The sequence below is a fragment of the Artemia franciscana genome, chromosome 6 (assembly GCF_032884065.1).
Source record: "Artemia franciscana chromosome 6, ASM3288406v1, whole genome shotgun sequence".
Taxonomy (NCBI): domain Eukaryota; kingdom Metazoa; phylum Arthropoda; class Branchiopoda; order Anostraca; family Artemiidae; genus Artemia; species Artemia franciscana.
Window position 1 is genome coordinate 2200911 of NC_088868.1, and position 24100 is coordinate 2225010.

General features: G+C 34.7%; 1 protein-coding gene across 1 annotated transcript in view; it reads left to right on the forward strand.

Moving 5' to 3' along the window:
* Positions 1-442: 442 nt before the first annotated feature.
* The window catches only part of LOC136027902 (secretin receptor-like), a gene marked incomplete in the record, with an annotated part of 69613 nt that continues 45955 nt past the window's right edge, over positions 443-24100 (forward strand). Inside the window, 3 exon segments of the mRNA XM_065705333.1 lie at positions 443-531; positions 18346-18499; positions 23178-23334. Coding sequence (XP_065561405.1) covers positions 18389-18499; positions 23178-23334 — 268 coding nt within the window.

Here is a 24100-nt window from a genome sequence, read left to right on the forward strand (position 1 = left end):
AGTACCTCTTTGGAAACTTTAAAACTGAGGTTAGTGTTAGGGTAAACCGAAGAGCGGATAAATACCAAAAGCCAGTATTTAACTTATCATTCAAGGAATGAAGAATTCAATTACCGAATGAGCCTTGAGAAAGCCCATAATTTTACCCGTAGAGCCTTAAAAAAAAGTCAGTCAAACTTTTTAAAACTGTTCCAGAGCAGATATTTTTCTTGAACTGACACTTGTATTGGCACCCTCAACCCTGGGGTGAAACCGTGGATTGGTGTCTGTTTGGCAACACCGAGCCCTGGGTTTAGTTCCAGCTGCATCTTGACCTAGAACAGCATGGATATTATGCAGTAGCGTCTCCAAATAATCAAACAAGAAGATAAAGTAGAGACTGGCTTTGCCGGGACTTTTTAAGGGCTGTATACTAATGAAAATTTTATCATTCCAGGAAATGGTAGCAAAAATAAAACAAATTTCCCAAGTTGGATATGGAGTATCTCTTGTAACTCTCTTGATTGCGGTAAGCATCCTAGCGACATTTAGGTAAGTTATCTATTCTTCATTTAGTACTTGGTACTTTATTTTGTTTTTCAGTAGTACTTCTTGTACTAATGTACTTCATTCATGTACTTCATTCGTACATTTAGTACTTCATTCGTACATTTAGTACTTCATTCGTACATTTAGTACTTCATTTTGTTTTTCTACTACTAACGGAGTGGCATCTCGTATTTCATTTTGTATCCAAGTTTTTTTTTTTTAAACTGCAATTAAGGAGTGACATTAAAACATAAAACTAACAGAAATTATTCCGTATATGAAAGGGGTTGTTCCCTCACCAACACCTCGCTCTTTACGCTAAAGTTTGACTCTTTCTCACAACTTTACTTTTTAAAACAATAAAAAACTTTAGCTCCGAAAAGCGGACGAAAATTTACTAGATGTTTTCCAGAGAAATTACCTATGGATTGTTCTGGATACCCGGCTGACTGACTGCATTTCAAACAGTAAGTTTTACGAAACATTTGGTTCAATCTCGCTTTCTAGGGCTATAATGAAAGAAAGGTTGAGATGGCTAGGCCACGTTCTGCAGATGACGGATGACAGATTGCCGAAAATTGTCTTTTTTGGCCAACCAACTGGGGCTACACGAAAGCAGGTCGTCCTCGTCTGGGCTGGGAGGATGTCATAAATAGAGATTTAAAGGAAATGGGAACTTCCTCGGAGGGTGTAAAGAGGGAGGCCTTGAATAGATTAGGTTGGAGGAGGAGCGTGCGTAGCTGTGTTGGCCTCAGGCGACTTGGTGCTGCAGTGAGTTATTAGTAGTAGTAGTAGTAGTGGTAGTTTTTATTCTAATTCTGCACTGAGGGTGGTCGAACAAAGGTCTCGATCAAAATATTTACATTGCATTTTTTTCACTGGCATGGATTATTCCCATTTTTATTATTACGATCTTTTTTCATTTTGACTTACGCAGGAAAGTAACGATCTGTCCACCCCCTTAAATCACATTGTGGCACAATTTCAGGGCTTATATTATTCAATTTCTAAAACAAAACTTTTTGTTATCCCTCCCCCTGAAACGTTTCTGTGTACGTACCTGGTATGCTTACATATTACCTGAATGATAGCCAATATTTTTTATATATTTTCAAATGGCTGGTGTTTGCCTATCTGCTTGGAAATTAAAATACTTTTTCTATATTTTCTTGCAGCTGTCATAGTTGCAGCAATAGCTGAAATCTAGTAGTAAAGAGTGTAATCATAGCCCATAGTAACCAAAATTTTGAAAAGTATTTTGAAATAGAATTGCCCAGTGACAAAAAAACCGACAATTGGAGCTGTTGCAACTTAAAATACGTAGCAACATTAAAACTTAAAATGAACAGAAATCATTTTCTACATTAGGGGTTGCCCCCTATTTAATACCTCGCTCTTTACAGTAAAAGTTTTTTTGAAGATCTTTTAAAAAGGGCTTATTATTCTAATTAAAAATTTTTAAAATAAAAACAAATTAGTGTAGAGTGAAGTACTTAGGAGGGGGCAACCCCCTCATATACATTATCGGTTCGTTTTAAGCTTTAACGTTGCTCCGTGCTTTCAATCACAAAAACCTTTTATCGCAAAGACCCCAGAATCCTTCAAAAATTGGAGCTGGGTTGAAATGAAAATTACACCCTTGGAATCACCATGGTCGGAAACCACATATAAGAGAATTTCAGTCCTCCACCTTGGAAAAAGAGAAAAAGGATTTTTTAGCCTGGTAGCACTGATGAATCTTCTATTCCCCCAGTTATGATTACATTGAACCAGTCGTCGTATAATTTTGGTGCCTAGCTCATTTGAGAGGACATTGAGATATCTTGTAGAAATTTTAAGTTAAAAGACTTTTCTACCACTAAAAATCAACTTTTTCCAGAGAGGGATGAAACGCCATGTGGATATTCTAAGATAGATACGATTGGTCTAAAACCTTGAGCGAAAGGGCTTGAGACCTCTATATTGAATTAAATAAAAAAAAACTAGTTTTTTTAACTGAAAGTAAGGAGCGACATTAAAACTTAAAACGAACAGAAATTACTCCGTATATGAAATGGGTTGTCCCCTCCGCAGTCCCTCGCTCTTTACGCTAAAGTTTGACTCTTTGCCACAATTCTACTTTTTAAAACAATGAAAAACTTTAGCGTAAAGAGCGTGGGACGCGGAGGGGACAACCCATTTCATATACGGAGTAATTTCTGTTCGTTTTAAGTTTTAATGTCGCTCCTTACTTTCAGTTAAAAAAACTAGTTTTTTTTTATTTAATTTCTGAACGTTTTTGAATTAATGCATGTTTGATTTTGGCTCTCCGCACATAAATTATTGAAATGAAATTAGTATATTAATTTTTTTTTTTGGCTAAATGGCTTTCTCTTAGTTTTGATCAGACGATTTTGAGAAATAAGGGGTGGGGAAGGAGGCCTAGCTGCCCTCCAATTTTTCGGTTACTTAAAAAGGCTACTAGAACTTTTAATATTCAACGAACGTTTTTATTAGTAAAAAATATACGTAACTTAACAATTAACTTACGTAACAAACTTTTACATTCTTATATTTTTATTATGTGTACGAGGGGGTTTGTACCCTCGTTAATACCTCGCTCTTTACACTAAATCGTAAGTTTTGTCCCAACTCTTTAAGAATGACCCCTGAATCAAACAGGCCGTAGAATAAATAGTTGAAATCACTAAAAATATTTTAGCATAAAGAGCGAGGTATTTATCTCCTCCTAAATACCTCGCTCTTTATGCTAAAGTATTTTTAGAACCCCTCATATGCGTAATAATCTCTGTTCGTTTTAAATTTCAATGCTATTCCTTACTTTCATTTGAAAAAACGTTTTCATGTTTATTTTTTCATTGTTTTTTTATAGTAATGCTAGAAAATCCTGCGCCCTTTTCATTGAATTTTTCTTCCCCCATGACATATTCCTCAAAGGAAAGATCCTCCCACAAAGCCCTCTCCCATCAACCCCACCCCCCAAACCAAAAAATCCCCATGAAAACGTCTGTACACTTCCCAATAACCATTACTATATGTAAACATTGGTCAAAGTTTGTAACTTGCAGCCCCTCCCTCAGGGATTGTGGGGGAGTAAGTCATTCCCAAAGACATAGTTATTATGGTTTTCGACTATGCTGAACAAAATGGCTATCTTAAAATTTTAATCTGTTGACTTTTGGAATAAAATGAGCATGGGAGGGGGCCTATTTGCCCTCCAATTTTTTTGGTCACTTAAAAAGGACACTAGAACTTTTCATTTCCGTTAGAATGAGCCCTCTCGCGACATTCTAGGACCACTTGGTCGATAAGATGACCCCTGGGAAAAAAAAACAAAAAAAAAACAAATAAACACGCACCCGTGATTTGTCTTCTGGCAAGAAATACAAAATTCCACATTTTTTAGATAGGAGCTTGAAATTTTTGCTATAGAGTTCTCTGATATACCGAATGCGATAGTGTGATTTTCGTTAAGATTCTATGACTTTTAGGGGATGTTTCCCCCTTTTTTCCAAAATAGGACAAATTTTCTCAGGCTCGTAACTTTTGATGACAAAGACTAAATTAATTGAAACTTATATATTTAAAATCAGCGTAAAAATTCGATTCTTTTGATGTATCTTTTAACATCAAAATTCCGTTTTTTAGAATTTCGTTTACTATTGAGCCGCTTCGCCCCTTACCATGGTTTGTAACCTCCTTACCACGAACTGTTTGAAAAGAAAATAATTCGGTATTTCGGGGCTTCTGACATTATTACTCCTTTGCGGAAGTTAGGCTCAAAATTGAAAAAGGATTATATTTTTTCTCTGGGCCCCTTCCACCTCTTAGTTCGTTTATTTTCCCGTTAGTTTTCACCTGTTTTCGCTTGATAGTTGTGTTATCTCTTAGCAGTTCTTTCGTTAGTTGAGTTATGGTTGTGGTATATATGTTTTATCGCTCGTATAGTTGTGTTATTTTCAAATTATACTCCATAATAGAGAGGCTCCGAACACCCAGCATTGTATGTTAAGCTCTTAATTTGACGTTTTTTTCTAACGTGACCACATTCGTCCTGCGCCCTTTTCATTGAATTTTTTCCCCCATGGCATATTTCTCCAAGGAAAGATCCTCCCATATAGCCCCCTCCCTCAACCCTACCCCCAAAACCAAAAAAAATCCCCCTGAAAACGTCTGTACACTTCCCAATAACCATTATTATATGTAAACACTGGTTGAAGTTTGTAACTTGCAACCCCTCCCCCAGGGACTGTGGGGGAGTAAGTCATCCCCAAAAACATAGTTATTATGATTTTCGACTATGCTAAACAAAATGGCTATCTCAAAATTTTGATCCGTTGACTTTGGGAAAAAAATGAGCGTGGGAGGGGGCCTAGATGCCCTCCAATTTTTTTGGTCACTTAAAAAGGGCACTAGAACTTTTCATTTCCGTTGGAATGAGCCCTCTTGCGACATTCTAGGACCACTTGGTCGATACGATGACCCCTGGGGAAAAAAAAAAAAAAAACAAAAAAAACAAACAAATAAACACGCACCCGTGATTTGTCTTCTGGCAAAAAATGCAAAATTCCACATTTTTGTAGATAGGAGCTTGAAACTTCTACAGTAGGGTTCTCTGATACGCTGAATCTGATGGTGTCATTTTCGTTAAGATCCTACGACTTTTAGGGGGTGTTTCCCCCTATTTTCCTAAATAAGGCAAATTTTCTCAGGCTCGTAACTTTTGATGGCTAAGACTAAACTTGATGAAACTTATATATTTAAAATCAGCATTAAAATGCGATTCTTTTGATGTAGCTATTGATATCAAAATTCAATTTTTTAGAGTTTTGGTTCCTATTGAGCCGGATCGCTCCTTACTACAGTTCGTTACCACGAACTGTTTGAAAAGTATTACCAAAGTCATGTTTCCTGCTGTTTAGTGCCGTAAAATAATAATTTTTTCCCGAAACGAACAAAAATATCAAGGAATGCAAATCCTAGGGTCACCAATTGATTTGTCATGTCTAGATACTAAACAGGAGGGTTTGAGCCCCGCATCTTGAAAGACGAGGAAATAGTTGTTCTGCTTTTTGTTAATGTAAGTTGCTGCCATCAATTAATATCTGAGAGCCCTGAAAGTTGACAACCTTGAGCATTTGTAGATGGGGTTTGAAAGTGCATGACTCTGGGTTATCTCACCTAACTGACAAACAAATCGCGGCAATGAACTGTAAGTAAAAACAACATGTTGCTATAATTGTTAGTATTGTTTACGGTTTTTTTTCCTGACAGAACTAGCAGGATACCAGTGACATGTAAAGTTCCATACTGCCATGTGGCTTTTTTGCCATTTCTGGAGTGGCGTCGCTGGGAAGTGTAACTTAGGAAGTATTGTGGTATCCATGGTTATCTACACCCCCCTTTCTTTTGTCCCCTTCTTATATACGAAATATGCTAGTGGAAAATCACTGGAATTCTTCATATTTCGTCGTGTTCCCATTTGGGTCGTCAAACGGGCATTTAAGCGGCGTTAAACAGGCATGCTGATGACCACTATACTTTGGCACCTAGGGGAACACGGGGCGGAACGGGGTGCTAAGTTTAACGTGATTTTTATAAATTAGAAAGGGTCGATATAAAGGGCTACAAAATTTCATAGAAATACACAATTTCACGCTCATATTGTAAAAAGAACGCAATTTTATTTATTTAATTAAAATATAACAAAAGGTCAAATATGTTGTTCTGCCCCGTATCCGGGGTAGAACAGGTTGGTAGTTAATACAGTATATCTAAATAAGTAAAAATTTTCTTTGGCTTTTTATTTATTTTGACTGAGGGAACAAAACCATTTTAAACATATTGTTTCATCAAATTAATATGATTCCGATTAGTTAAATTAATTAATTAATGTGATCAATAAGAGTAAAACTATAATTTGGCTTTCTATTCATTTACTTAAGGCAACAAAACTAGTTTAAACATATTCTTTCATCAAATTAATTTCATTCTGAATTGCAAAATTGACATACAAGGATAGCCTCATCGTCCTCGCTATCAATTCCTGCACAGGAATTATGAGCCCATTTCTTATATATATGGAAAAGGCAACCCATTCCTCAGTTGATTCCGAGTAAAAATCACAACAGTATAGTGATGTGATAAAAATCACATCAGAGTAGGTTAATCAGTATGGTTAAATATTGGGAAACGGTGTAATCGATAGAAGATAATACGCTAGTTGAACACGCATTTTAATGATGCTTCAAGATAGGAGGAAGGATTCGTGGCCAAATCAGGTGAAGAATATATTAGACTGTGCAGGGCTAGGTAACTGCTTTAATGAGGGAAAGGAAATAGGAGAGATGGTACGGACTGTATCTAGGTTAGTTGCTACTAAGCTGATATCTCAGGAAGTTCAGATTTGACAAGCTGAGAAGGTGACCTCACCGTCCCTTGGGATATATGCGGAGGTCAAAGAGAACTAGGGCGAAGAAATTTACCTAAACATGGGATTGGCTCCAGAAGATTTGAAATGGGTAATGTATGTTTGGGGAAATCTTATGCCTCATGGAGAACGTAGGATATATTTAGGGAGAAATCGATTGAGGGATTATCCTTACAGTTGCCCTATGTTTTTCCTTTTTGTACTTCTTCTGACTGTCGGAACAAGAATTAAATTGGCAGATGAAACAATAATTACACTTGTAGAGTCATTCATGTCAGTTGTCATTCAAGAGCATGCAGGAGTAGCCTTGTCATCCATGTTAAACTTAACCTTTTTAGCTGGGGTGCCAGCAACACTAACGGTATGAATAGAAACTGTAACATCTTCACACCTATCACTACAAGTATGTGGATTTTCTTTATCAGCAGATGAGCCAGACAAAAATCTTCCCACTTGTTCTTTCTCTGTCGTTGGAGGTTCCTCAATCGCTTTTCGGGTTGAAGGTCCAGCTTGTCTGATCTCAGTAGTGTCAGTGGGTAGGAAATCTGAATCAGAGAATATGGCTGAGCTAGATGGCTGAATTCCTGTTGATTAGAAAGCCTTAATTGCAGTGTTCATAGAGGTGCTTTGGATAAACGCTGATCCGAAGAGCGTTGAAATTTGAAACAGCGTTACGACTTTCCCTGGGTTGCAATGGAGCCACTCTCGAAGCTCGTCAGCGCAGTCGCAGTTGCTCATCAGCGCAGACCAAAGGCTTCATGAAAGACACATCTATTTCTATTTCAATCTATTTATTCAACCAAAAAAATTACAAAAAACTTCAACATAGACTCCCCCGTAACGCTCTATGGCCAGGAAAAAACATGGGAGAAACAAAAATGAAAAAAGGAGTATTTTTAACTTAATGCATTTAGACCTTTCAAAGATTAAAAAAAAAAATAGAAAAATCCCCTGAATTAGAGAAAACGAGTAGAAATTTTGAACGCAAGTACAAATTTCCCCTTACAATAATCATTTCTAACCCAAGTTAGGTCACCCATACCCCTTCCCCCCAAATATATATATATATATATATATATATATATATATATATATATATATATATATATATATATATATATATATATATATATATATATATATATATATATATATATATATATATATATATATATATATATATATATATATATATATATATATATACATATATATATAATATCAGGACGTTAAAAAAGTTCCAAAATTCTTTTGAAACTACCAAACGAGTGACATTTTTGAACTGAATCAGGTAGGCTGTTCTAAACTATATGACAAGCAGTTAATTAGGTCAGACCTCACCGATGGAGTAAACAAAATATTAATACTCCTTGAATTGCGAAAGTGATGCGTAGACCTATCAGTGACGAAAAAAGGAGAAGTTTGTATGGCTGTGGGAACATCACCATAAAGTTGATGGAAAGCGAATGACGCGCAAGAAAGAATGTAGAGTAATCGCAAATCAAGTAAAGGGCTAGTTAGGTTAATTGTAGAAGAATTGGTTTCCTGATTTGCCTTCTTGCCTTATCATACGACTTAGATGGTGGTTTTAGAAAAGAAGAAAAAGTTGACATCCATATAGTAGGACAATAAGAGACGTAGGATTGAACTAAGTAATGGAACATAATTTTTAAAACTGATCCAGGAAAAATATGTTTTAGCTTCCTCAAAATTCCAGGACTCCTTGAGATCTCCATATTAATTAGTCCAATATATGCTTGAACGAATGGTTTTCATCGAGAAGAGTTTTCGATTTTTTCAAATTTGGGTTGGTAATCAAGCGATATGGCGTGATATATTTAACAAATAATATCGTGGGAATCAAGCGGTTGTAGTTTGTGAGAACGATGCGGTGTAAACACAGCAACGAAACGCCATTATCTCTTGTATAGTCTATGACCTCTAAGTTCTTGGTGCGGGTGGAATCTGAAACCATCGAGTGTTCTTGATGGCTTGGAAAATGATTTTGATTTATTTATTGATAAGTGGTGTAAGAAAGAGAATAAAAATAAAGAGAGTTTTCAAAGTTGGAAGAATTTAATTATTAGTAGAGTAAGAAATAAAATATATTCTAACTTAAAAAATAGTAACACTAAATCATTATTTTATAATGCGAAGATTAAACAAGCAATTGCTAATCTAAAGAATGAATTTGTAATTGTGCCAGTGGATAAAGCTAATAATAATTTTGCCATAATTTGTCAGAAGCTGTATTGTGATATCTTAAAAAGGGAGTTAGGCACAACTAATGTTTATGAAAAGGTAAATATAGAGGATGAGAATTTAATTGAAAAGACTGAAGAAATACTTTTTAAAAATTTTAATATTAAAATAAATGACAATGATAAAAAGTTCCCTTTCCTATATTGGACTGTAAAATTTCATAAGAATCCCCCTAAACCACGGTTTATTGCTGGAGCAGCTAAATGTCCAACCCGCATTGCTGCTACTGACCTCTCTTTAATTTTAAAGGAAATTGTAAATAAACTTAAAACCTATTGTTCTGGTATTAAAAAATTTTCGAATTTTAATCCATATTGGAGTGTTAATAATTCACTGCAGGTGATAGATTCTTTAACAATGGTTTCAGCTAAAAGAATTGAGTCTTTCGATTTTGCGACAATGTATACTAATTTATCACTCAATTTAGTGTTAGATAATTTAAAAACTGTTATAAAGAAATCTTTCCTCTTATCTAGTAAAAGGTTCTTAAAAATAGACAGTTATAATAAAAAAGCCATATGGACAAACTGCTTTAATACTACAGTTAACTTGAGATGTTACAGCTTGGATATGATTTTTGAGTTATTGGAATTTGTTTTATACAATACTTATATAAGATTTGGGGGTGATTTGTAAAAGCAAATTATGGGAATTCCCATGGGGGGGAATGCCAGCCCATTTATAGCTGACTTGTTTTTAAGTCAACTAGAATATAAATATATGATGGATAAGAATAATCCAATTAATTTAAAACATGCTTTGTCAAATAATAAAAGATATTTAGATGATATTTTGGTCTTAAATTGTAAGGATTTCATTGATATTTCTAAAAATATATATCCATCAGAGCTTATTCTTGAGCCTAGTCATGGCGCTGGTCATGAAGATCATTTCTTAGATTTAAATATTAATATTTGTGATAATAATAAATTAAGTTTTAAAATGTATAATAAAACGGATGATTTTGATTTTGAAGTGATTAGTTTCCCATTCCCTGAAAGTAATATACACTCAAATATCACATATTCAGCGTTTTTCTCACAGTTACTTCGTTATGCAAGGATTTGTAGTAATTATATTGATTTTAAAAATAGATGTAAAATCTTAAGCCAAAAATTGATATCAAGAGGTTTTTCTGCAAATAAATTAACTTGGCAATTTAAAAAATTTAGTTTTCATTATAACGAACTTTTAAATAAATATCAAAAGAATTATCTAGAAATACTTAAAGAAATTTTTGACTAATTTCGGAGGTTCGAGAAATGTTGTCACAGCGCCATTTATTTTGAATTGTGTTTCTATTTGAGCGGAATTTTTAAAAAATTAGCCACATGGTAAAGATGAATTATATAATTGTTTAGTTCATTCAGGTTTTTTGCAATGTGTTAATATTTGTGATTTGGTAAAATTTATAATATTTAGTTTACCTATTGTTGCTAAAGGGAGGGATATATTAACAGGATAAGCTTGTTTTGGTTTTACTTGGTTGTTTTACATTTGCTGTTTTTTTCATAGACATGTATTTTGGGGGTGATACCTGACGCGGGGATGCCATGGATATTCTGTGGTAGCCACAACACTGTGCTGGGTAGAGAATTTAGAGTGGCGAAACCCTATATAGGCCAGTGTATTCTCCTGATGAGCCCTTATGTTGGGTGTTGCCTCTGAATTATTTGTCTATATTATTTTTTCTATGGTTTGGTAAATGACGACTTATACTTATTGACGACATGACTGCCTGTCCATGGATTATTCTTTATGGTTGATTGTGTGTGGCTATGCTGTTTGACCTATGTGATTGTATGGATGAGTAGGGTTAAGGCCTCATTCAAGTGCTGGTCTATATTAATCACTAATTTAGGAAAACAGTCTTCCTTTTCTCCTTCTGTCTCCTTTTTTTTTTTTTTTTTTTTTTTTTTTTTTTTTTTTTTTTTTTTTTGTGTTTGTGCTGTAGCATTGGTGATTTCTCTTTTCATGATATATATATATATATATATATATATATATATATATATATATATATATATATTACTGAATCAAGGAAACCTAACAAAGAGACTAATATAAATAAATACAAACTTCGTATTTACGAGCCTCTAAACTCTTATAAGAAAGGTTTATTATCACTTTATATCTAGGAGAGGTTGATTCAAGGAACCGGAGTTGCTGTTTGTTATTTCCACTAATGAACGGATATCTGCTTATGTTCACCAATTCATTGCTCCTAAATAAAAAACGTCTCAATCAATCCCCCAAAATACCATATAGTTGGTAAGCTCGCATTTTATATTTGGTAAGCTCGCCATGCACCTTCCCCTTCCAGAACAATATTTAGGAATCCCTACGAAAAATATTTCCACTGGTGTTTATAATTAGTTTTATTCTCGTCTAGACGCTCAGATTAAATTCATTTGGTTTCACAAAAGATGTTTGAAATTGCTGTCATTCCCATATCAAGCTTCACAAAAGATCGGCTCTTTCGTCTTAGAAAAGAAAAATCCAATCAAACTCTTGTCAGTTGCATACTAAAATTCTAAATTCTAATAAACCCACAAATTTTAAACCATTGTTAAATATTTTTTCTCGCTAATTATTACAGCCAGACCATCAGAATTATAAAACTAAAGTCAAAAGGGGCTTTGATTTGGCATCTACCATTACTTCTGTGGAGGGTAAACACAAAGGATGTACAAAAGCACAGGAGACTGGCACCCGAACCCCCTTTGCACCTTTTGGCTGCAACGTTGGTTGGGACTGTGAAGTCTAGCATGAATTTTGGTGAAATCTTTACTTTTTCATTTATTACAATACTTGAATTAGTTCGACAGTAAAATTAAACTTAATGGATTGCATATATCTGGAATAAGCGTAAAATCCAATTTTATTGATGCGCAAATTATTATCTAAATTCCGTTTGTTAGATTTTCGGTTACTTTTGGGCCGAGTCGCTCCTTATTTGCAGTTCGTTAACATAAATTGTTTGATTCGAGATTTGTCCAGGCTTCTATGCATGGAAATAAAATCAAGGTGTTTGGTTTGACTGACGATTCATCCGACCTGTGTTAAAGATGTCTTCTTTCCTAAGGAAGGACATGCTTCACAGTAATATCGAGACTCATCGCCTTCTATTGAGCGATTAATAGCTAAGGTTCTGGGACTTTTTTTCCAGTTATACCAATTAATTCGAGTACCACAGTGTGTCACATGTCATGTAGAATATAAATGTCAGCATTTATGTCTATACATGTATTTTCTCAGATTTTGTTTCTTGTGTATACTTTGTGATCTTCGATACCCTTTTTCCCGCTTGAGAAATAGAAGCGGAGTGACAAAGGAAAAAAAAAGAAAACATATCTAACACTAAAAGCTAATTACACATTGTCAAATCACAGAAACAGTCGTGTCAGCTGTGAATTGTATAGTTTGCTGAGAGATCGCATTGAAGCCCTTAATCCTAGCTCTCAATCTTGATGCAACCTTTGTTGGAGAGGGATTCCTACATCTCATCTGCCAGGACATACCTTAGAAGCGTTGGTCAGTTTTCAATAAAATGTGGCCGAAAGTAAGTCCCCCCCCCCTTGTTGTGCTTTATAGTTTAGCTTGGTAGAGCCCACGGATCTACTTTTTTAAACGCACTCCCAAGATTCACGGTGAGACAGCTTAACAAAGCCAGAGCTTTAGCCTTTTTGGAGGCAACTCTAATACCAGTATATTTTGTCTCTTATAAATATGTTCTGATAACATTAGAACATTAGAACAAAAGCTTTTTGAGTAAGGAACTCAGCAAGTTCGAACCTTTCTGCAGCTAAGTTTTAAAAACGTCAGCACTGCATCGCCCTTTAGCAGCTTTTTTTACCGTGTACAATTTACTTTAAACCTAGATGAATTAGGTTGCGTTCTTATTTCCAAGGAATTATTATCTGGTTTGGCCCAGGCACTTTGTCATCGGGGAGTGCCAGCTGGAGATAGGTGATAGTCCCTCTTATATTTTGAAATACACTTTTTGTATCTTCATAAAAAAAATGAAAAAATCGTCGTCCTCCATTTTACGAATTGGCATCGACGTTTATATTCACATTTAATCTATCTATTTAGGAGGACACGTATAATAAATTATCTTGAGCCTGAATTGGACCACATCTAGAATTGGTTCCGCTAATCATCATAATCTAAACGACGAGGATAGGTATCTTGATAAATCGGATCAACAATCCTTTAGACTAGGGAAGATCAAGGGATGTTTCCTAGGGGGGTCGTCTAACGTTCCAAACGTGCATTTTCCTGCCCATATGTAAGACCAGGAGAAAAATTAATAAGACTGTTACATTTGGTGGACTCTATTCCAAGAAACCCCCTCCAAACACTCGGAATACTTAACACCTAATCCGATGGTGATGCTAACATTTAAACTACTACTACCACCACCAACAACTCATCTTAGCAATAAGCCACCTTTGAATTGAGTCATTCTCTATTAATTTAGTTTCTAGCGATTTACTCCTGTCAAATTAAGATGCTTTTTTTGCTCAATCAGATATACAATATTGGAACTATCTGAACCCCTTTTTGTGCATATTTCTTGACCAATCCTACCTACCCATGTTGGTTGCTCTGTTGATGATGCTAATCATATCAAATAGGGATAACTTTTTAACTTAAAAAGTTGTTTCGTGTGAACCAGACTCAGAGGACCCAGATTCTTACCTCCATAATTGGTATGATTTACCTCAATGCAAGTCCCTACTTTAGCAAGTCCCCACAGAACCATAATCACGAGGCAATTATAATTGTCCATGAAGGAATTTGATATACTATTCTTCTATCTCATCCATTATAAACTCTTTTTGGGTGGCTGAACTATTTACAATTGATTCAGCGATATTGCCATAGCTTATAGAGCTTGGATAAAAAATCTGAATAACGAGAGAAAACTAGAAGCAGACACCTATTTATCTTCACCCATTTTGATCTACAGATAGGGATACTCGGTTTTAATGAAACTTGGGTCACTAGAGAATGGGAATTTACTTTTTTCAATTAAATGGAGCCGAAATTTCCTTTTTAAGTTCAAGAAAGGATAGTCCCTAAAACTGTTCTATATTCAATATTAAATATTGAATTTTCAATATTGACTATATTGAATATTCAATATTCAATATTGTTCTATATTGCATATTCAATATCCTACATATTCAATACACAATCTTGGTATTCAATATGCAATGCTCTAGCACACCTGCTTGGAAAATGCTAAAAATCATCTCAAAGAATATATCATGTGAGCAATTTGGTAACTCTCTGGTGCTACCTGCATTGATTGAAAACCTTGCCGATAAAATTTTATTGTCTTTTCATACAAATCTTATAGTCAAACTGCAGATTTTCAATAGTTCTGGATGGTGCCTAGTCTTCTGCGAGAATTCGCTATCGGGTTTATTGTCTATGAGACGGTCAGCCAAGTGAGGCTTGCAAAGTTATTTTGAGGTTTGAATCCCTTTAATACCATAAAATGAACTTCATAGAATGAAAAAGATGAAAAATCAATTTCCATACTACTGAGATTGGAAAATTTCAGTGAAAGAGTGTAAATATCAGTGAGATATTTACATATTGACTATATTGAATATTCAATATTCAATATTGTTCTATATTGCGTATTCAATATCCTACATATTCAATACACAATCTTGGTATTCAATATGCAATATTCTAGCACACCTGCTTGGAAAATGCTAAAAATCATCTCAAAGAATATATCATGTGAGCAATTTGGCAACTCTCTGGTGCTACCTACATTGATTGAAAACCTTGGCGATAAAATTTCATTGTCTTTTCAAACAAATTTTATAGTCAAACTGCAGATTTTCAATAGTTCTGGATGGTGCCTAGTCTTCTGCGAGAATTCGCTATCGGGTCCATTATCTATGAGACGGTCAGCCAAGTGAGGCTTGCAAAGTATTTTGAGGTTTGAATCCCTTTAATACCATAAAATTAACTTCATAGAATGAAGAAGATGAAATCTCAATTTCCATACTACTGAGATTGGAAAATTTCAGTGAAAGAGTGTAAATATCAGTGAGATAGTGAATGTGTAAATGTTTGTGTATAATGTGTAAGGATGTTTCTTCTAAAAATATTGACGACGATTTCAACATTTTCTGATATGGCTAATCAGGACGATAATATTATCCGACGATAATATGATTTATTAGGATAATATTGAGGTAATTAGTACGGACCACTTTGAAAAAAGACCGAAAGTGGTTTTATGTTACTGGATACACAGGGGTGTGGCCAAGGTTTCGAGGATATATTTATTGTTTGTTAGAAATATAAATATTTTCACACTACCATTTTTTTTGCTGGAAAATACTGATGCAGAAAATATTTTTATTCTGAAGTGGAGGGATTAATTCTTTAATTAACAAAGGCATACGGGTACGTTGTACCTACTGAACACGTACAATATTTCCCTTCAGTTTTGAGCTGCAGGAGTACCCCTTTATAATTACAATGCGATGCGACAGTCCGATTCAATATCACATTAGGGTCCCACTTGTCTGTTATTTCTTCATCAAGTTCCCTTCAGACAGGAAATTACTGTTTTTGTAAGAAACCAGGTTAGGATTTATTCCCAAGAAAAAGATAACATCCAGAACCATCGTTAAAATGCAACAGGCGCTTGGCTATCTCTATTTTAGAAAACACATTTTCTTGATTTTTAGAGAAGATTCAGCTAGGTGATAAACTTTTGGGAAATCTGAAGGAAAATACAGGCCTCGGGAAGAATCCGGGATAAATTATTTATTAAAGGAAAGCTTAGAAGATGTAAGGTCATGTTTGTTATCTTATTCTCTCCTCTGTCACCTCTATAGCTCCTAGTGAATTCCTTGGGAAGGGGTAGGCCGTAAACCCTTGACTACAAATAGATTTTGAAAATGTATTCGATAGAATCATAAAAAGCTGGTTATGTTGAACAGTTATGAACGAATTAGGAAAAAAACATTCAGACATTTGGAAATGAAGGATACCATTTAGGAAATTAAGAAAGGGTCCAACTAACTGGGATGGGGACCAGTATTTTTTTTTGTGTGTTTTTAGTCTGTATAATGTTTAGTTTTCTCTCTTTCTTTTACTTTATGCCTTTTACTGTCAATTGTAGTCTTTTTATTTATTTTTCTATACTCTTTTTACTTTTCCTATACTTACATTTTTCTTTGCCCCGAGTATTGTGTTTGTGGGTTTATTTTGTACCTTGTGGGTCGAAATGAAACAATAAAGTAGATTTTACTAGTCAATTAAGGAGTCAAAAAATTTTAAATTTAAGAGTCAATTTTCTCTCCACCTTTAAGTTTTAAAATTCCTTTTTTCATGGATAGAACTGGTATATCGCCTTTTTTCGCCAGTACTGGTAGGCTACTTGTTTTACAGCCAGTAGAAACAAACAACCTCATTCATTAAACCGAAAAGAAATTAAGCGAATCCAGTATTCTTATTAAGCATCATTTTTTGTGTAAAAAAGGCTTAGGCTTTTGTAAAAAAAGGCAAACCTTCATAGAAACAATGGGACCTCTACGTCGTCAATTTCAGCGATATAAAAGTGGTTTACTGAGTTCCGTTGCAGTGGTACAGTAGCAAAAAGTACGACGAACATTCAAGTCACCCAAAAGAGGTTGTCACTCCTTAAAAAATCTATTAAACCCATATAATGGTATTCTATCGACAATCGAAGAATAGAAGCACGAATGACGCTATAGGCATCTCAACTGAGAGTGTAGAGCACATTTTTCATGAATATTTGAATTCTTCACTCCGAACCACATGGGCCACCAAACAACCAGTTTGAAGGAAAGTGGGCCGACTTTCAATTGCAATCTGAACCCCTTTTGTGCTGATTCGTTACCATAGACGAAACATGGTTCCATTACGCCTCACTACTTACCAGAGACCAAGGAAAAATCGAGGCAGTGTGTTTCTTCAGTTGAACATGCACCAAAGAAGGCTCGGAGTAGTCTGTCTGCTAATAAGTTCATGGCTACAGCTTTTTGGGATGCTCACGGTCTTTTTTTCACAAGGATCAAAATTAAATTTGGGGGCAACTTTAAACACCGCATGTGCTACCACTTCCTATCCCTTTAAAATATATCGTAATTGAAAATATCGCTAAAAATATCGTAAAAAAAAGGGCACTAGAATACTGAATTTCCGTTCGAATGAGGCCTCTTCGATAATCTGGGACAATTTGGCTAATACAATCACCCCTGAGAAAACACAAAAAAACAATTAAACACGCATCCGTGATCTTTCTTCTTGCAAAAAATAGAAAATTCCTCATTTTGGCAGATAAGAGTTTGAAACTTCTACAGTAGGGTTCTCAGACACACTTTATCTGATGGTTTGGTTTTCAATAAGATTCTGTCATTTATAGAATTGTTTATTCTCTTTTTCAAATTTAGGCACATATTCTCAGGCTCGTAGCCTATGATGGATAACACTAAACTTAATAAATCTTATATATTCAGAAACAGAAAATTTTTTTTTAGTTTGGTTACTATTAAATAATTATTAATTTTAATAATTAGTTAAAAATACATCGTATTATAATTTCAAGATAACCATATTAATCAGCACTGTCGGACGTCCCAAAAATATACATCCCGGGTGATATAATAAGTGAACCCCTCAAACGTAGGGGCAGAAAATTATACAAATAGCTTAAATAAAAAGAGCTTTCTTATATACATTATGTTATGAAACAGGTGGACATATTACCTATTCTTGAAATTAGGTAGCCTATAAACAAGAATTTTTAGGTTGCAAACTTGGAGGAGTCTCAGCACACTCCCGGGGAAAAATTCCAGTGTCCTGTTTGGTGTAGACTAGACCCAAATGTGCATCAAACGAATTCAAACAAATCTAATATGGTGAAAATAAATAGCACAATTTGAAGGTTTGGTATAGTGTATTTGAACATGTTGAATTTCATGGTACAATTGAATATATCTCTTTTTGAGGATTTTACATCTTTCTCAAAATGTATATTTGACAGAGTTTTTGGTGAGAGATGTTAATTCGTACTTTAATTTGAAATCCCTCGCTAATATTTTAATGCAAGCCCATTTCAGGAGGTTACGGTGCCCCCGAAACACGTTACACATTCACTTGTTCATGAGTTTCATCATGCGAGCATTCATGGCCTTGGTTAAAGACAATGGGATATCTGTGGCCGCTACTGACACAACAAGAGGATGCTTTGCTACGATGCCCGATATATCGGGGGTAAGTAATACATATCTGCTACTATTGGTTCTTTAACACCACCCCAAAAACTTTTCACACTAGCATAACGAAAGATTTTACACTGTGTCATGCACTCTTATTGGGCAAATTTCTTCCTGGCATAGGCAGTGCTAATTAGACTCGAACTCTACATAGAACGTAACGTTATACATGTTTATGTTACGCTATGGAAAATTTCAGCATAACAGCAACAAAATGGAATTTATGAATGAGAAGCTAATGAATTTTGAAAATAAATTAAAATATCTTGCTCGAAAGTCTTTTACGATGGCTCAGAGATTACTCCTTTATATCCACTTCAAATTTTAAATTTGAATATCTTTCCTCTGATGATTGTGATTATTTCCACTTAACGTTCACTTAAGCATGAAAGGTTGTACTTAACGGTCGCTTAACCACTTAGCATACAAATTACGTTCGTAGTGTGAATGTTGCTTAATGCTTGCACTAAAAAGATTATCACAGCTCAAAGCCACCTGATGTAAACTGGATGAAAAATCGTTCTACTTTCCTGACTATATTTACCCAAACCTGGATTTTGACTTCAAAGGTCACCATTTCTTTGGGGAGGAACGTTAGGGTAGTCAGGTTAGATCCAGGGTCCCAAGAATTCTTTTTAAATTATCGATGGTTATTGCCCTCACTATATCGACTGGTGAAGTCAATGAAGCGATTAGAAATCATATTTCTGACTTAAAATAAACTCAAAGGTTGATTAGGCTTGCTTTGAGGATATTATGGCCTTATCCATAGAGCTCTGAATGCAGTGATTCAATTCTATCAACAACTCGCCATGGGGATTTTATGTATTAGTATAATTTAGTCGTAATTGAATACTGGAATTAAGGTTTCATTTAATAATCAGCGATGCAACTTTTTGTGATTGAATCATTAACCACAAAGGTAAACGAAAAATCATACAATTTTTTGGGGTGCTTTTATTATAGCCAACCGGTTAGCGCGTTGAGCTTGAAATCATCTGCCCATATTGGTGGTTGTTCAAGTCCTGGTGTCGACGATTATTTGGTTTGGGACAGGGCTCAGTGGCCTAATTTTGTAAGCTCAGCAAGAATCTACCCAGCTCTAATGGGTACCTGGATAAATCTAGGGGAGTTGAATAGGAAGGGTGTGCGAAAGTAGAGGGTGACTGGATCCCGACCCTCTATCCTACTTCATGGCTGAAGGAGCTTGAAACAAAGACTGACACCATCGGTTTCGACAACTAAGGTTTAGTTTTGCCTCCTTTACCTTTTTCTAGACATAACACCTGGTTTTCATATCTCAGGCCTAGGAATGTAACGGGTACGTTGAGTGTCAGTTAAAAAGTCAACGTCACATTACGTTCAAAAATTAAAAAAAAGAAATCAGGCCTCTATTTATATCCTTCTATTACTTTTATGGTTAATTTTATAAATTTGCCTTCCCTTTTTCTTAGAAAAGGTTTTAAGGTGTTTTTGTTAATATTTCTTGTGTTTGCTGCTTCCTTGTGTGTTGTGTGTTTTGAAAAAGCATCACCTTACCGTTTATAGGTTGCCTAGGCTAAGTATAAGGCAAAGAAATTTCAAATGGTCAATATGTAAATAGACTCATATTGAAATTTGTATTGAAATATTTGCACTCAATATTTCATATTGAAATATTGAAATATTGAAAAACATATTGAAATTTCAATATGTAAATTATTTACTTCTCACGATTTACTTCTCACCTGTGCTGTCACGGGTTCATATGCAAGTTTCTTTTCCTTCTAAAAGAACTTGTCGTGTTTCTGTCGTATGTGTTTTTTTGTGTGTTTTGAAATGGTACCAAGTTAATGTTTCCAAGTTGCTTAGTATAAGCCAATAAAATTTCAAAACGCTCAGAAGTATGCTTAATTTTTTTGCAAATAGTCCTTCATCTTTTTAAAAAAAATGCATTTCTCCTTCCCCGTTAACTCTTATGTCCTCTCAAATTCTACTCTGCGCTCAGAATTTCATCTAATGAAAAACTCGACCCTAAATATTCAAATAAAAAACATATTAAAGGAAAAGTAAGAAATTACTGAAGATAAACAAATGAAACTCAAAGATAAAGAATAAAACGTAAGGAATAGAAAGATCTAAAAACAAACTATAAATAATAAAAGATAGAGCAACAAATGAATAATCTAGAGTAATAGATACAAATAAAAGACCAACACGCTAAATAAAATATATTGTTTTTCCCTTACAATAAACAAATTAAATTTACTGAAAAGTTTAGTTAATTTTTTAAAATCATATTTACGGAAACAAAATTCTTCTTTGTTCCCTCGCAAAAAAATAAAATAAAATAAAATCCTTGAACATGTTATGTCAGAAGATGATAGTAAATGCTGGACTCCCAACTGTTTGATTCAAATGGAAGCCAATTCAAGATTAACTAATCTAAATATTAGCCAAAGCCATTATCAGCCCAATATGAGCTTGAATGAAATAGATGAGACAAGTTGAAACCATAAAACAGCAGCCCAATCACATGTCATCAGATCCAGATTCAGATTCATTTATTCAAAAATTCATATTCATCAAAATCCTCAACTTGCCCCCCTTGTCAAATATATTTTCTCTTTCTTTCTGTCTTGCTCTCTATCTCACTCCGTCTCTCTATCTCACTCTCTCTCTCTCTCTCTCTCTCTCTCTCTTTCTCTCTCTCTCTCTCTCTCTCTCTCTCTCTCTCTCTCTCTCTCTCTCTCTCTCTCTCTCTCTCTCTCTCTCTCTCTCTCTCTCTCCTCTTTCTCTCTCTCTCTCTCTCTCTCTCTCTCTTTCTCTCTCTCTCTTTCTCTCTCCCTCTCTCTATCTTTCTCTCTCTCCCTCTCTCACTTTTTCTCTCTTTCGTTCTTCTAAAAAACAAATGTTAACCTTTACAGATAAACCAGTTTTATATAAAAATCAGTAAAATCAATTTTGCTGAATTTACTGAAATCGAATTTATTGAAGTAAAATGTATCTTTGCTCCCTCGCAAAAATAAATAAATCCTTGAACATTTTACGTCAAGAGAGTGGCTTTCTCGTGAACAAATATTTGGTTTCATGACATTCATCTATAATTTCAGCTTCAGTAGAAACTAGAGATATTGCTTCTCTTTCTCATTTTCTAAGATGTAACATTTGCACAACATATTATATCCTACTGCGGCATTGAACTGTAAAAGCTATTTCCAATATGCTGGTGCTTTCTTTGGTTCTGAATATTAACCCAGAAATAGATGTATGTTGAGAATTAGACCGTTTTCATTCAAACCATTATACAATCTGATGACATGTGCATAACAGTTCTCCTTCAATAGATTTTACAATTGCTTAGTTGTCATGAAACCTATTTATTTTTTTACTTTTCATTTTATTCTTTTAATAGTGACTTCAAGTAATAGCAGTATATCTTGATGATTGATACCTCAGTTCTACCTTAAAATGGATGATTGATTATGATCAACGAGTGAAATTAATTATTTATACACAAATCTGAAAAAGTTAAGCTAGACTTACTTCTCCAAAAAATTATTTTTCTTTGCCTTGCTAAAATTAGCCATGGGTCTTAAGTCCCTTATCAATCCCACCAAGTCGATAATTCTAATTCTAATTTAAAACTAATCATTCCCTCTCCACTAAAAATTATGGATGTGCCACTGCCTGTTTATAGTGTTTATAAACAGGAGTGCCTAAGAATTACTCGTCTACTTTTATTACATAAACAGAATGGGTAGGGCTTAATGAAATATGAAGTTGGACTCTTAAATATGTGTGTTGATTTTAAATCACTGTTTATGACTGTTCATAGTTTGCAATAATTATATTCTACTTTCCCCTGGCCCAAATACACCCTTTTGGGGCAAGAGACTAAACTCTGTTTATTCTAAGTTTTGTGTTCTGAACCGTAAGATTATTCGTTTCTCGTTTCCTAATGACACGAAAGCTTTGAACACCGGCCCGCATAACCAGTAATAGAATCGCTTTCAACCCATAAAATAGTACACGCCATACAACCCATAAAAAAAACCCAGGGGAAGCTTCAGCTTCTCCTGGGTTTTAAATTGCATAATACTTTATTCCTGTGGTGAGGACTCTTTTTGTAGTTCTAGTATTAAAACTTTTTCTTATCTTCATTACAGAACTTTTTCATTTATTTTGTTATTTTAGGTCTGCCTAATGCCCAAATACTATATTTGGTTTTACTCCATTTTGCTTTTTAATAGGGCTCTTAGTGTGGGGTTTTCACTGAAGGTCCTTTGACGTGAGGCTGCATACCAAGTCCTTGGCATGGGATCCTTACTGATGGTCCTTAGATGGGAAGCTGCATACCAGGTTATGACCATGTTTTTCCTTCTGCATTTTTTTAACCATCGTTCCTGATATTATTTTTCACTCAGGTTTGCAGAATCTGAAACATATTTTATTATGTTATTCGTTAGGAAATAGTGACCATACTAGATGGAATCGTCAGTGTGACACCCTTACCAACCCTCCCCTCATAAAAAAACTGGACTTCTCTCTGAAATGAAATTGCAGCTCCATCCTTGAAGTGCTTACATATACTATTCTCTGTTGTGTATAATAAAACTTAATTCTGGCAGTCTTTCTTTTGTTCAAATATTCAATAGTTTAACTTTTTTGACTAACTATAAACTTTGTTTTGCCAGATATGGTCATGCAAGCTGGTAACGAGCCTATGGCAATATTTTATAATGGCAAATTATTCTTGGATATTGATGGAAGGATTATATCTCCATAATCTGATATTTCTAGCACTCTTTACCGACAGCAGTGCCATCTCTACGTACGTCGTCCTTGGTTGGGGTAAGCTCTGAAAAAAGCTATTTTTAGTAAAACTATGTTGTGAGATGTCTTAAAAGGGGTGTCAATTTGGCTATGTCAGTGTTTCTCAAAGTGTGTACAGCATCACCCCGGGGTCCCGTGGGCCACGGGTGATCGTAAGTTGCAATATATTGCAACTGGTAGAAAAAATTAACATCAAATCAGAGGGCCATGCACTTTGTTTTACGCTATTCTATAATGTTACTATACACTACCAACGAATACTCAGTATTTAATTTGTTATAAGACCTGGCTTTATTCAATAAATAAATGATAAAGTATAATTATGATGTTTCCTCTGTAATATTGTCAAATAGATACAAATAGGAACACCCTGTCGCGTACCTAGATATATTATGTTTTTTTTACTAATCATAGATAACTGGGATAGTGATAATACATCGGTAGATATTAATAAAAATCCACTGATAATATGACAATGTTGTCATTGCAAAATGCGATCCGTTCACACATCTACCTAACCACATTCAGTCTTAAATGAATTAAATAAGAAAAAAAACAAGTTCTTTAAATGAAAGTAATGAGCAACATTAAAACTTAAAACGAACCGAAATTACTCCGTATATGAAAGGGGCTTTTCCTCCTCAACGCCTCGCTCTTTATGCTAAGGTTTGAATCTTTCTCTTAACTCTATTTTTAAAATATTAAGGAACTTTAGCGTAAAGAGCGGGGCTTTGAGGAGGAAAATGAGGCAAATTTTCTCAGGCTCGTAACTTTTGATGGGTAT